The sequence below is a fragment of the Oncorhynchus gorbuscha genome, linkage group LG19, assembly GCF_021184085.1.
Source record: "Oncorhynchus gorbuscha isolate QuinsamMale2020 ecotype Even-year linkage group LG19, OgorEven_v1.0, whole genome shotgun sequence".
In the NCBI taxonomy this organism is placed as follows: domain Eukaryota; kingdom Metazoa; phylum Chordata; class Actinopteri; order Salmoniformes; family Salmonidae; genus Oncorhynchus; species Oncorhynchus gorbuscha.
Window position 1 is genome coordinate 72,463,927 of NC_060191.1, and position 14,839 is coordinate 72,478,765.

General features: G+C 43.8%; 1 protein-coding gene across 1 annotated transcript in view; it reads left to right on the forward strand.

The window, feature by feature from the left end:
- Window positions 1-2,730: 2,730 nt before the first annotated feature.
- Window positions 2,731-14,839, forward strand: part of LOC124004965 (probable G-protein coupled receptor 149) — a 30,150-nt gene continuing 18,041 nt past the window's right edge. The window contains exons 1-3 of the mRNA XM_046313768.1: window positions 2,731-3,948; window positions 6,252-6,441; window positions 6,794-7,260. Of these exons, the coding sequence (XP_046169724.1) occupies window positions 2,965-3,948; window positions 6,252-6,441; window positions 6,794-7,260 (1,641 nt within the window). The 5' untranslated portion in view covers window positions 2,731-2,964. The remainder of the gene's footprint in view (window positions 3,949-6,251; window positions 6,442-6,793; window positions 7,261-14,839) is intronic.

Here is a 14,839-nt window from a genome sequence, read left to right on the forward strand (position 1 = left end):
CCACATCATAAACACACCATCACCATAACCACACCATACTCACACCATCACCATAACCACACCATTACATCACCATAACCACACCATCACCACACCATACCATCACCATACCATCACCATATACCATACCATCACCATACCATCACCACACCATAACCACACCATCACCATAACCACACCATCACCACACCACACCATCACCATCCCCACACCATAACCATACCATCACCATAACCACACCATCACATCACCATAACCACACCATCACCACAGCATAACCATCACCACACCACACCATCCCCACACCATAACCATCACCTGGGAGCCTAGTGGTTAGAGCGTTGGGCCATTAACCGAAAGGTTGCTGGATCGAATCCCTGAGCTGTCAAATTATTTTGTTCTGCCCCTGAACAAGGCAGTTAACCCACTGTTCCCCAGTAGGCCGACGGTAGGTCGACGGTAGGCTGACGGTGGGTCAACGGTAGGCTGGCGGTAGGTCGACGGTTGGCCGTCATTGTAAATAGGAATATGTTCTTAACCGACATGCTTAGTTAAATAAGGGTTCAATAGAACACAGGTTCAAGACAGAGGGAACCACTGGGACCCAGCAGCATTATGGACTGTGTTTCCATACACCCTGTACAGTCTGAAACCAGACAGAGGGAACCACTGGGACCCAGCAGCATTATGGACTGTGTTTCCATACACCCTGTACAGTCTGAAACAAGACACTGGGACCCAGCAGCATTATGGACTGTGTTTCCATACACCCTGTACAGTCTGAAACAAGACACTGGGACCCAGCAGCATTATGGACTGTGTTTCCATACACCCTGTACAGTCTGAAACAAGACACTGGGACCCAGCAGCATTATGGACTGCGTTTCCATACACCCTGTACAGTCTGAAACAAGACACTGGGACCCAGCAGCATTATGGACTGCATTTCCATACACCCTGTACAGTCTGAAACAAGACACTGGGACCCAGCAGCATTATGGACTGTGTTTGTATAAACCCTGTACAGTCTGAAACAAGACACTGGGACCCAGCAGCATTATGGACTGTGTTTGTATAAACCCTGTACAGTCTGAAACAAGACACTGGGACCCAGCAGCATTATGGACTGTGTTTGTATAAACCCTGTACAGTCTGAAACAAGACACTGGGACCCAGCAGCATTATGGACTGTGTTTGTATAAACCCTGTACAGTCTGAAACAAGACACTGGGACCCAGCAGCATTATGGACTGTGTTTGTATAAACCCTGTACAGTCTGAAACAAGACACTGGGACCCAGCAGCATTATGGACTGTGTTTGTATAAACCCTGTACAGTCTGAAACAAGACACTGGGACCCAGCAGCATTATGGACTGTGTTTGTATAAACCCTGTACAGTCTGAAACAAGACACTGGGACCCAGCAGCATTATGGACTGTGTTTGTATAAACCCTGTACAGTCTGAAACAAGACACTGGGACCCAGCAGCATTATGGACTGTGTTTGTATAAACCCTGTACAGTCTGAAACAAGACACTGGGACCCAGCAGCATTATGGACTGTGTTTGTATAAACCCTGTACAGTCTGAAACAAGACACTGGGACCCAGCAGCATTATGGACTGTGTTTGTATAAACCCTGTACAGTCTGAAACAAGACACTGGGACCCAGCAGCATTATGGACTGTGTTTGTATAAACCCTGTACAGTCTGAAACAAGACACTGGGACCCAGCAGCATTATGGACTGTGTTTGTATAAACCCTGTACAGTCTGAAACAAGACACTGGGACCCAGCAGCATTATGGACTGTGTTTGTATAAACCCTGTACAGTCTGAAACAAGACACTGGGACCCAGCAGCATTATGGACTGTGTTTGTATAAACCCTGTACAGTCTGAAACAAGACACTGGGACCCAGCAGCATTATGGACTGTGTTTGTATAAACCCTGTACAGTCTGAAACAAGACACTGGGACCCAGCAGCATTATGGACTGCGTTTCCATACACCCTGTACAGTCTGAAACAAGACACTGGGACCCAGCAGCATTATGGACTGTGTTTGTATAAACCCTGTACAGTCTGAAACAGATCAGGCATGAATTCAGAATGGTGAAGGTTTCAATCAAAACTAGTGCCTTGTATCGGGATTGAACACACAACCCTCAAAACCGGAGCTCTCTCACACACACACACACACACACACACACACACACACACACACACACACACACACACACACACACACACACACACACACACACACACACACACACACACACACACACACACACACACACACACACACACACACACACACATGGCAGCTAGCCTCGAGGTTAGAACATTCTGCCAATAACTGAAAGGTCACTGGTTTGAATCCTTGAGCTGACAAGGTGAGCAATCTGTTGATGTGTCCTTGAGCAAGGCACTTAACCCCCAAATGTTCCAGAGGCGCTGGACAATGGAGACCCTGGCCGTGACCCCACTCCCTGTGGACATATGAAAGAAACACATCTCCATTAAACACTTGGAACCGATGAACACTTGTATAAGTTTAAAGTTATTATTATTACACGGCAGCCTACCCTTCTGCCATTGAAAGAAAAGACAGTGACGACAGCGTGAGGTTTGTAAAAGTGCAGCACGCACTTCTCGGGTTTGTACATAAATCGCGGAGCATCATCCTCGAGGAGCCTCGCCATCTATCTCCACCAGTGCGCGTCTGAAGTGCACCGGTGTCCTATTCTGGAAGCTACTTTCCGTTATGTATCCAAGATATATCCAACTGGACTGCTGAAATATAGCCTATCAGAGTGACTCACCAGGGATGTAGTCTAGCCTATGGGTGCCGTTATAACTCTAGTAACATTTTGGCATTGGCTCAAAGTTTTGTTTAAAATATATATATATATGGGCGGCTGGACATTGGGCAACACAAGCCCGGTCGACAAAGTTACCTAAATGAAAATGTCCTCGAATCTCAGCTCCCCATCGCCGAACAACAGCAATCTTTTCACCGCGAGCTACGAGAGGACGGACCTCACGGAGGCGCAAAGACAGATGAGCCTGCTTCTGTTCGGCTTGTGCGTCGCCATCGCCGCTCTTACCTTCTTGGGAAGTGTATATTCTCTATTCTTTTTCATTCGGATGAAGTGGAAAACCATCCTGTGGCTCATCGTGGCTTCAATGTCCGTGGACGACCTGCTCAGCGTGATACCTCTCTCCCTCTTCATGCTCCTACAGTGGGAGCGCGATGGAGAGGGAGGGTCGGTGACCATATGCACGTTATCGGGACTTCTCTATGTGTTCCAAGGACTCTCCAGCAATATGAAGGCTTGCCTTATCGCAGCCTATACCTTTTATGTTACCAAGCGAGAAGGAAGCCCTCGGCCGTTGAGGGTGATGTTGGCGATAGCAGGGGTGTGGGTCGTCAGCCTGGCGGTCAGTGTACTACCCCTGTGCGGCTGGGGGACTTTCACTCGGCTCTCTCTCGGCTGCTTCCCGGAGAGACGAGGCTTTTACCCTCTGATCCTTTTCTCTTTGTACTCCGTGTGTTTCTGCGGATTGGTGATCTTCTTCGTTCCTCTCACCTACCAGCTTCTGTGTTCCAGAGAGCCACAGGGGACGTTATACCCGAGCTACTTGGATATAGCCAGGGATCTGACAGGGGACGGGTCTGCGCCTCTCTGCGAACTCCCGTCCTTCTCTCGGGATAGCTTGGACAGAAGTTTCAGTACCTACAACGAGCTGAGCCTGGGTGGGCTGGGGAAAGGGTTAGGAGTGCGGGACAAAGTGGAAACATATACCTGTTCAAACCCTGCCTCTGACGGTGTACTGAGGGATGGCGGCACCATCTGTAACTGGGAATCCCCGGTGTTCTTTGCACAAAAGCGCTTCTCCATGATCCTAGCGGTGGTACGAGTTGTCTTGTGGATGCCTATGATGGTGAGTGGCCTAGAGATGCTAAAATGTGTAGATTACAAAAAAAAATATAAAATCATAGACAGGCTATGTATGCTCCTATAACAATTAGGTGTTCATGTGGGGTTTAATAATGCTATTGCATTATATACAGTGTATTTTCTTAGTCCTGCAATGCCACGTAGGCCGTCTGCCCACTCTATAAAGCATGTGGGGTAAGGTGGGGTAACCAGCCCCACAACATGGCATATCTCACTGTTAATATCCTCACTATGGTTTTTATTTTTTTATTTTTTTATAACCTTTATTTAACTAGGCAAGTCAGTTAAGAACACATTCTTATTTTCAATGACGGCCTGGGAACAGTGGGTTAACTGCCTGTTCAGGGGCAGAACGACAGATTTGTACCTTGTCAGCTCGGGGGTTTGAACTCGCAACCTTCCGGTTACTAGTCCAACGCTCTAACCACTAGGCTACCCTGCCGCCCCCAGGCCGTCATTATTACAATATGCTAATTTCCCCACCAGAGATGTGTTTCCATCAAAGTGATTTGTTGTGGATAAAAGGCTGTGATAATGTAGTGCACATAACAAAATAGTTGTTCAGTATAATTCACATCTCATTTGAACACTACTGAGGGTTATTTTCTTTTCACAGAAATAAACATTGCGTTATAAATGTGCTCAGTTTGATATTGGCAGGGCGCTCCAGCCAACAGTTCTCAGATACCGTGCGGGTATAGCACACATAATGAGATTATTATGGACTGAAGAGAGAGATTATTTGTATTTTGTCAAACGGTAGGCAAGCATCGATAATCATGTCACCAGAATACGACCCTCGATATTTATTGGAAAGGTACATCAAATAAAATAAAATCAAATGTATTTATATAGCACTTCGTACATCAGCTGATATCTCAAAGTGCGGTAGAGAGACCCAGCCTACATCAAGCTCATAACCGTTCTCTTTTACCAACCTGTGTAGTTCATCATAATTAACTGAGTCTATAGCCTAATAAACTGCTTTCCCAAGTCATAGTGGGAGGATAATAATGTTTACTTAGAAGCCCTTAACCAACAAGGAAGTTTAAAAAGGTTAAGAAGCCCTTAACCAACAAGGAAGTTTAAAAAGGTTAAGAAGCCTTTAACCAACAAGGAAGTTTAAAAAGTAAATACAAACAAAAATAAGAATACGAATAATAAATAAAAGTAACAAATAATTAAAGAGCAGCATTAAAATCACACAATTAGGAATATTAGGAAGGTGCTCTAATGTTTTGTACACTATATAACTTGGTCTAAATGTGGAAATACCAGATCAACTCACCTCAGAATAATTTTGTCTTAAAAAAGTCACTTAAAAAAAAGTATATGAGACAGATAACATGTATTATTGTTGACCAAGAGTAGTGACAGTCAGGGAAAGTGTTGGGGAACATGTATTATTGTTGACCAAGAGTAGTGACAGTCAGGGAAAGTGTTGGGGAACATGTATTATTGTTGACCAAGAGTAGTAACAGTCAGGGAAAGTGTTGGGGAACATGTATTATTGTTGACCAAGAGTAGTGACAGTCAGGGAAAGTGTTGGGGAACATGTATTATTGTTGACCAAGAGTAGTGACAGTCAGGGAAAGTGTTGGGGAACATGTATTATTGTTGACCAAGAGTAGTGACAGTCAGGGAAAGTGTTGGGGAACATGTATTATTGTTGACCAAGAGTAGTGACAGTCAGGGAAAGTGTTGGGGAACATGTATTATTGTTGACCAAGAGTAGTGACAGTCAGGGAAAGTGTTGGGGAACATGTATTATTGTTGACCAAGAGTAGTGACAGTCAGGGAAAGTGTTGGGGAACATGTATTATTGTTGACCAAGAGTAGTGACAGTCAGGGAAAGTGTTGGGGAACATGTATTATTGTTGACCAAGAGTAGTGACAGTCAGGGAAAGTGTTGGGGAACATGTATTATTGTTGACTAAGAGTAGTGACAGTCAGGGAAAGTGTTGGGGAACATGTATTATTGTTGACCAAGAGTAGTGACAGTCAGGGAAAGTGTTGGGGAACATGTATTATGGTTGACTAAGAGTAGTGACAGTCAGGGAAAGTGTTGGGGAACATGTATTATTGTTGACCAAGAGTAGTGCCAGTCAGGGAAAGTGTTGGGGAACATGTATTATTGTTGACCAAGAGTAGTGACAGTCAGGGAAAGTGTTGGGGAACATTTGGTGACATAAAGTGGTTTCTGTTTGAATTGCGGTGTGTGTGGGTGGCAGTTACCCCACATTACCCTGTGTTGTCATCTAATGATGAGTAGCGTTTTATTCACAGACTCTGGTGCTCGTGCGTCATGCTGTAAACGCCAGCAGCTCAGACCTGGAGGCGGTAGAAACGGTGAGCTTCTTCCTGACCCTGCTGGCGCCTGCCGTCACGCCGGTATTCATACTCTCCGATCGCTGGATCCACCTTCCGTGCGGCTGCTTCATCAACTGCCCGCGGGACACAGAGCGTGAGCCCACCGGTATGTGATTGTAAAGGGCCAGTGAGCTGAGGTGCAGAGTGGAAAAACCAGACGCTTATCTAAAGCGACGTACCATTTAAACATAACATAAGCTACATAACCCTACTGGATATGCCTATGAGAATCAAACTCACAGTATTGTGGTAAATGCCCCATAACATACAGTATAGATCTACACATTAAACCTAATACATTTACGCGACAACAGTTGTTACAATGAAGCATAATTTGGGTCTGAAACACATAAACATCAATGTCATACATTTAAAAACAATCACTTATCTAAATGAAATATGTTTATTATTTTTTGGGGGGGCAAAAGTCACTATACATTTTCATTCTCTTCCCGCAGCAAAGAGGAGGTTGGAATTTAACCTCTCCTTCCAAAAAGGGTTCGGAATATACAAGATATCGGACGAGACCAAACCCCACCGAAACCCGTCCATCGAGAAGCCTTCCTATTACAACTTCTTCAACTGCGACTTCACAGAAAACCAGTTTGCCGTGCTGGACAGCTCCGGGGTCGCGAGCCTGCAGGCCGAGCTGGAGTTCAGGACCCCACGTGCAGTCGATAGTTCCCCACTGCGTGAACATGGCGAGCTGCTTCTCGAGGTAGTGCCAGGTGGAGGAGAGACCCTGGCGCTGGCAGACTGCCTCCAATTTCCTCACGATAACCACAGAGACCAGGACCTCAACCTCACCGACACGTCGTCGGTGTTCGAGGGAACGGAACGGAGACTGTCGCATGTAGAGTGCAGAAAAATGGAGCTGATGGACTGGGAGTGGTGTAGGAGTAAATCCGAGAGGACCCCCAGACAGGTATCTAACCTCGCAACGTTTACCTAAGTGGCTAACATAAACAAACCTTTAGTCTATACCAACCAGTGCTGTATATTTAGAAAATAATATGGCTCTGGGTTAGACTATAGGCTAGCTAGGTAAATCAATGTTTACACTAGGGCTGCATCACTTTGACCTGTATAGCCTAACCCAGTGGTTCTTCATCCTGGTCCTAGGAACCCAAAGGGGTGCACATTTTAGTTTGTGCCCCTAGCAACTACACACCTGATTCAAATGATCAACTCATCATCAAGCTTTAGAGTTAAATCAGGTGTGTGTAGTGCTGAGGCAATGCATTATTCAGGTCCTCTGTGTTTCCAGGACCAGAATTAACAAACACATGTAACGTATAGATCAAATCAAATCAAATCAAATCAAATTTATTTATATAGCCCTTCGTACATCAGCTGATATCTCAAAGTGCTGTACAGAAACCCAGCCTAAAACCCCAAACAGCAAACAATGCAGGTGTAAAAGCACGGTGGCTAGGAAAAACTCCCTAGAAAGGCCAAAACCTAGGAAGAAACCTAGAGAGGAACCGGGCTATGTGGGGTGGCCAGTCCTCTTCTGGCTGTGATAGATAGATAGAAGATATATATATATATATATATAGATAGATAGATAGATAGATAGATATAGATATATATTGATAGAAGATATAGATATATATATATATAGATTGAAGATATACAGTGGGGCAAAAAAGTATTTAGTCAGACACCAATTGTTACGTATAGATAGATAGAATATAGATATATATATATAGATATATATATAGATAGAAGATATATATATATATATAGATAGATAGATAGATAGATAGATAGATAGATAGAAGATATATATATATATATAGATAGATAGATAGATAGAATATATATATATATATAGATAGAATATATATATATATATAGATAGAATATATATATATATAGATAGAATATATATATATATATATATATATATATATATAGATAGATAGATAGATAGATAGATAGATAGATAGATAGATAGATATATAGATAGATAGAAGATATAGATATATATAGATAGATCGAAGCCCTGTTCACACTGGCAGTTTGAAGGGACTCAAATCCGATTGATTTGCATATCTGATTCCAGTTCAGATTTCCGAACTGCGAAAAAAACACATGGAATCTGATATTTCAAGCCACATTTCAAACCACTTTCGTAGGTGTTTTGAAGTCATGTACAAATCTTGTTCCTGGCCATGCAACTTGTGTCTGAAAGGTCAAATCTAATTTATATGATTTGCCATATCTTGTTGCTCGCTTGCTACTCTGTTAATTAACAGTTTTGACCATAACATGTGGCAGCTAGTTAGCTTGTTAATTGTTTACAAACAAATTAGTGAATGTGTTAGAACGTTAAACAGCTACCTTGCTAGCTAGTTGACTGCTGTGACTAGCTAGTTGACTGCTGTGACTAGCTAGTTGACTGCTGTGACTAGCTAGTTGACTGCTGTGACTAGCTAGTTGACTGCTGTTACTAGCTAGTTGCCTGCTTTGACTAGCTAGTTGACTGCTGTGACTAGCTAGTTGACTGCTGTGACTAGCTAGTTGACTGCTGTGACTAGCTAGTTGACTGCTGTGACTAGCTAGTTGACTGCTGTTACTAGCTAGTTGACGGCTGTTACTAGCTAGTTGACTGCTGTGACTAGCTAGTTGACTGCTGTTACTAGCTAGTTGACTGCTGTTACTAGCTAGTTGACGGCTGTGACTAGCTAGTTGACTGCTGTTACTAGCTAGTTGACTGCTGTGACTAGCTAGTTGACTGCTGTGACTAGCTAGTTGACTGCTGTTACTAGCTAGTTGACTGCTGTGACTAGCTAGTTGACTGCTGTGACTAGTTAGTTGACTGCTGTGACTAGCTAGTTGACTGCTGTGACTAGCTAGTTGACTGCTGTGACTAGCTAGTTGACTGCTGTTACTAGCTAGTTGACTGCTGTGACTAGCTAGTTGACTGCTGTGACTAGCTAGTTGACTGCTGTGACTAGCTAGTTGACTGCTGTGACTAGCTAGTTGACTGCTGTGACTAGCTAGTTGACTGCTATGACTAGCTAGTTGACTGCTGTTACTAGCTAGTTGACTGCTGTGACTAGCTGTGACTAGCTAGTTGACTGCTGTTACTAGCTAGTTGACTGCTGTGACTAGCTAGTTGACTGCTGTGACTAGCTAGTTGACTGCTGTGACTAGCTAGTTGACTGCTGTGACTAGCTAGTTGACTGCTGTTACTAGCTAGTTGACTGCTGTGACTAGCTAGTTGACTGCTGTGACTAGCTAGTTGACTGCTGTGACTAGCTAGTTGACTGCTGTGACTAGCTAGTTGACTGCAGTGACTAGCTAGTTGACTACTGTTACTAGCTAGTTGACTGCTGTGACTAGCTAGTTGACTGCTGTTACTAGCTAGTTGACTGCTGTGACTAGCTAGTTGACTGCTGTTACTAGCTAGTTGACTGCTGTGACTAGCTAGTTGACTGCTGTGACTAGCTAGTTGACTGCTGTTACTAGCTAGTTGACTGCTGTGACTAGCTAGTTGACTGCTGTGACTAGCTAGTTGACTGCTGTGACTAGCTAGTTGACTGCTGTTACTAGCTAGTTGACTGCTGTGACTAGCTAGTTGACCGCTGTGACTAGCTAGTTGACTGCTGTGACTAGCTAGTTGACTGCTGTTACTAGCTAGTTGACGGCTGTGACTAGCTAGTTGACTGCTGTTACTAGCTAGTTGACTGCTGTGACTAGCTAGTTGACTGCTGTGACTAGCTAGTTGACTGCTGTTACTAGCTAGTTGACTGCTGTGACTAGCTAGTTGACTGCTGTTACTAGCTAGTTGACTGCTGTGACTAGCTAGTTGACTGCTGTGACTAGCTAGTTGACTGCAGTGACTAGCTAGTTGACTACTGTTACTAGCTAGTTGACTGCTGTTACTAGCTAGTTGACTGCTGTTACTAGCTAGTTGACTGCTGTGACTAGCTAGTTGACTGCTGTTACTAGCTAGTTGACTGCTGTGACTAGCTAGTTGACTGCTGTTACTAGCTAGTTGACTGCTGTGACTAGCTAGTTGACTGCTGTGACTAGCTAGTTGACTGCTGTTACTAGCTAGTTGACTGCTGTGACTAGCTAGTTGACTGCAGTGACTAGCTAGTTGACTACTGTTACTAGCTAGTTGACTGCTGTGACTAGCTAGTTGACTGCTGTTACTAGCTAGTTGACTGCTGTGACTAGCTAGTTGACTGCTGTTACTAGCTAGTTGACTGCTGTTACTAGCTAGTTGACTGCTGTTACTAGCTAGTTGACTGCTGTTACTAGCTAGTTGACTGCTGTTACTAGCTAGTTGACTGCTGTTACTAGCTAGTTGACTGCTGTTACTAGCTAGTTGACTGCTGTTACTAGCTAGTTGACTGCTGTGACTAGCTAGTTGACTGCTGTTACTAGCTAGTTGACTGCTGTTACTAGCTAGTTGACTGCTGTTACTAGCTAGTTGACTACTGTTACTAGCTAGTTGACTGCTGTTACTAGCTAGTTGACTGCTGTGACTAGCTAGTTGACTGCTGTTACTAGCTAGTTGACTGCTGTGACTAGCTAGTTGACTGCTGTGACTAGCTAGTTGACTGCTGTGACTAGCTAGTTGACTGCTGTGACTAGCTAGTTGACTGCTGTTACTAGCTAGTTGACTGCTGTTACTAGCTAGTTGACTGATGTTACTAGCTAGTTGACTGCTGTTACTAGCTAGTTGACTGCTGTTACTAGCTAGTTGACTGCTGTGACTAGCTAGTTGACTGCTGTGACTAGCTAGTTGACTGCTGTTACTAGCTAGTTGACTGCTGTTACTAGCTAGTTGACTGCTGTTACTAGCTAGTTGACTGCAGTGACTAGCTAGTTGACTGCTGTGACTAGCTAGTTGACTGCTGTGACTAGCTAGTTGACTGCTGTTACTAGCTAGTTGACTGCTGTTACTAGCTAGTTGACTGCTGTTACTAGCTAGTTGACTGCTGTTACTAGCTAGTTGACTGCTGTGACTAGCTAGTTGACTGCTGTGACTAGCTAGTTGACTGCTGTGACTAGCTAGTTGACTGCTGTTACTAGCTAGTTGACTGCTGTGACTAGCTAGTTGACTGCTGTTACTAGCTAGTTGACTGCTGTGACTAGCTAGTTGACTGCTGTGACTAGCTAGTTGACTGCTGTTACTAGCTAGTTGACTGCTGTTACTAGCTAGTTGACTGCTGTTACTAGCTAGTTGACTGCTGTGACTAGCTAGTTGACTGCTGTGACTAGCTAGTTGACTGCTGTGACTAGCTAGTTGACTGCTGTGACTAGCTAGTTGACTGCTGTTACTAGCTAGTTGACTGCTGTTACTAGCTAGTTGACTGCTGTGACTAGCTAGTTGACTGCTGTGACTAGCTAGTTGACTGCTGTGACTAGCTAGTTGACTGCTGTGACTAGCTAGTTGACTGCTGTGACTAGCTAGTTGACTGCTGTGACTAGCTAGTTGACTGCTGTTACTAGCTAGTTGACTGCTGTTACTAGCTAGTTGACTGCTGTTACTAGCTAGTTGACTGCTGTGACTAGCTAGTTGACTGCTGTTACTAGCTAGTTGACTGCTGTTACTAGCTAGTTGACTGCTGTTACTAGCTAGTTGACTGCTGTTCCTAGCTAGTTGACTGCTGTTACTAGCTAGTTGACTGCTGTTACTAGCTAGTTGACTGCTGTTACTAGCTAGTTGACTGCTGTTACTAGCTAGTTGACTGCTGTTACTAGCTAGTTGACTGCTGTTACTAGCTAGTTGACTGCTGTTACTAGCTAGTTGACTGCTGTTACTAGCTAGTTGACTGCTGTTACTAGCTAGTTGACTGCTGTTACTAGCTAGTTGACTGCTGTTACCAGCTAGTTGACTGCTGTTACTAGCTAGTTGACTGCTGTTACTAGCTAGTTGACTGCTGTTACTAGCTAGTTGACTGCTGTTACTAGCTAGTTGACTGCTGTGACTAGCTAGTTGACTGCTGTGACTAGCTAGTTGACTGCTGTGACTAGCTAGTTGACTGCTGTTACTAGCTAGTTGACTGCTGTTACTAGCTAGTTGACTGCTGTTACTAGCTAGTTGACTGCTGTTACTAGCTAGTTGACTGCTGTTACTAGCTAGTTGACTGCTGTTACTAGCTAGTTGACTGCTGTTACCAGCTAGTTGACTGCTGTTACTAGCTAGTTGACTGCTGTTACTAGCTAGTTGACTGCTGTTACTAGCTAGTTGACTGCTGTTACTAGCTAGTTGACTGCTGTTACTAGCTAGTTGACTGCTGTTACTAGCTAGTTGACTGCTGTGACTAGCTAGTTGACTGCTGTGACTAGCTAGTTGACTGCTGTTACTAGCTAGTTGACTGCTGTTACTAGCTAGTTGACTGCTGTTACTAGCTAGTTGACTGCTGTTACTAGCTAGTTGACTGCTGTTACTAGCTAGTTGACTGCTGTTACTAGCTAGTTGACTGCTGTTACTAGCTAGTTGACTGCTGTTACTAGCTAGTTGACTGCTGTTACTAGCTAGTTGACTGCTGTTACCAGCTAGTTGACTGCTGTTACTAGCTAGTTGACTGCTGTTACTAGCTAGTTGACTGCTGTTACTAGCTAGTTGACTGCTGTTACTAGCCAAAAATGATTTGTTCTGAAAGTTGTATAATTTGTTTTACTTACTAAAGTATTCTTACTCTACATTGGAAGTGACTGGGAAACGTCCATGGTGACGCTGTGACATTGTTGTCAGCTTAGCTCGCTACAGAACTTCTGACTGAAGCGGGAGAACCAACACCAATCAGAATACACCACCGCTCACACACCAGTCGTTACTATGACAACCGGCGTAGCCACGTCAGCAAATGACTGCTGTCTGAACACACACATTCGACTTGGTCACCTGTAGCCTATTCCCCAAAAACCGATTTGAGCATTAAGACCTGCAGTGTGAACGAGGCTGACCAATATGTCCCCTGCTATCTAGCCATCATATGATTAAGTGATAACGCCCGAGAAGCCGGTGTTTGTTGGATATATTGGTATCGAAGTCGAGGGCCAGCAAACCGTGCCAATATATCCAACAAACACCGGCTTCGAGGGTATTATCACTTTTATACAACGGGTTACCAACCTATTCAAATAATGATTTGTGGAATAGACACCAGCTGGAATACGTGTTTAACCAATCAGAATTCAGAATTCAGACCTGTTGTATAATATTAATTATCCTCCAAGACATCCCACTTTTTTCTGCTTTATTCTCACTTGCAAACAAGTGAACAATCAAGGCCGATCATGAATTAAGAGCGGCTACAGTGATATTGCGTAGGCCTACAGTAACTAAAACGTTTGTAATTCAGGGCCAATGCTAAGGAACTGGCCCCTTACAACAGATGGACTTTTCATCTCTCTATGGCTACTTGTGAGTTTACACACATTACGTTAGGCAGAAGTGACCCATAGCCTCTGTACGGAGTGCACCTGTCGGCGCTGGCAAGCCTGATGGCTTTCTAATTGGTCATTTAAAAAGCTCACAGATGGTACAAGTCACTTAAATGTCCCGTTTTAGCGGTTCGTTGTTGGAACATTCAGCAGCTTCACTTGAAAACAAGCCGTGTGTGTGTGTGTGTGTGTGTGTGTGTGTGTGTGTGTGTGTGTGTGTGTGTGTGTGTGTGTGTGTGTGTGTGTGTGTGTGTGTGTGTGTGTGTGTGTGTGTGTGTGTGTGTGTGTGTGTGTGTGTGTGTGTGTGTGTGTGTGTGTGTGTGTGTGAGTGTGTGTGAGTGTGTGTGTGTGTGCATCTAGTGTGTGTGAGTGAGTGAGTGAGTGAGTGAGTGAGAGAGAGAGAGAGAGAGAGAGATGGACTTGTGTTTGCATTGAAGTGCCAGTCATTGTAGAGAGTCACATTACAGTCACAGTGATGTTATTGGCTGTTCTTTGAACCACAGCAACCCAGATTCATGTCAGTTATCAAAGTGTAGATCGATGGCCAGAATCATTTCAGTGAATTATCCCTGACATTACGCCCCACCAACCATTAAAATGACAACAGGAGATAGACCTACAGTTAAATGACAGGAGATAGACCTATAGTTAAATGATAACAGGAGATAGACCTACAGTTAAATGACAGGAGATAGACCTATAGTTAAATGATAACAGGAGATAGACCTATAGTTAAATGATAACAGGAGATAGACCTACAGTTAAATGATAACAGGAGATAGACCTACAGTTAAATGATAACAGGAGATAGACCTACAGTTAAATGATAACAGGAGATAGACCTACAGTTAAATGACAGGAGATAGACCTACAGTTAAATGACAGGAGATAGACCTACAGTTAAATGATAACAGGAGATAGACCTACAGTTAAATGATAACAGGAGATAGACCTACAGTTAAATGATAACAGGAGATAGACCTACATGATAACAGGAGATAGACCTACAGTTAAATGATAACAGGAGATAGACCTACAGTTAAATGATAACAGGAGATAGACCTACAGTTAAATGACAGGAGATAGACCTA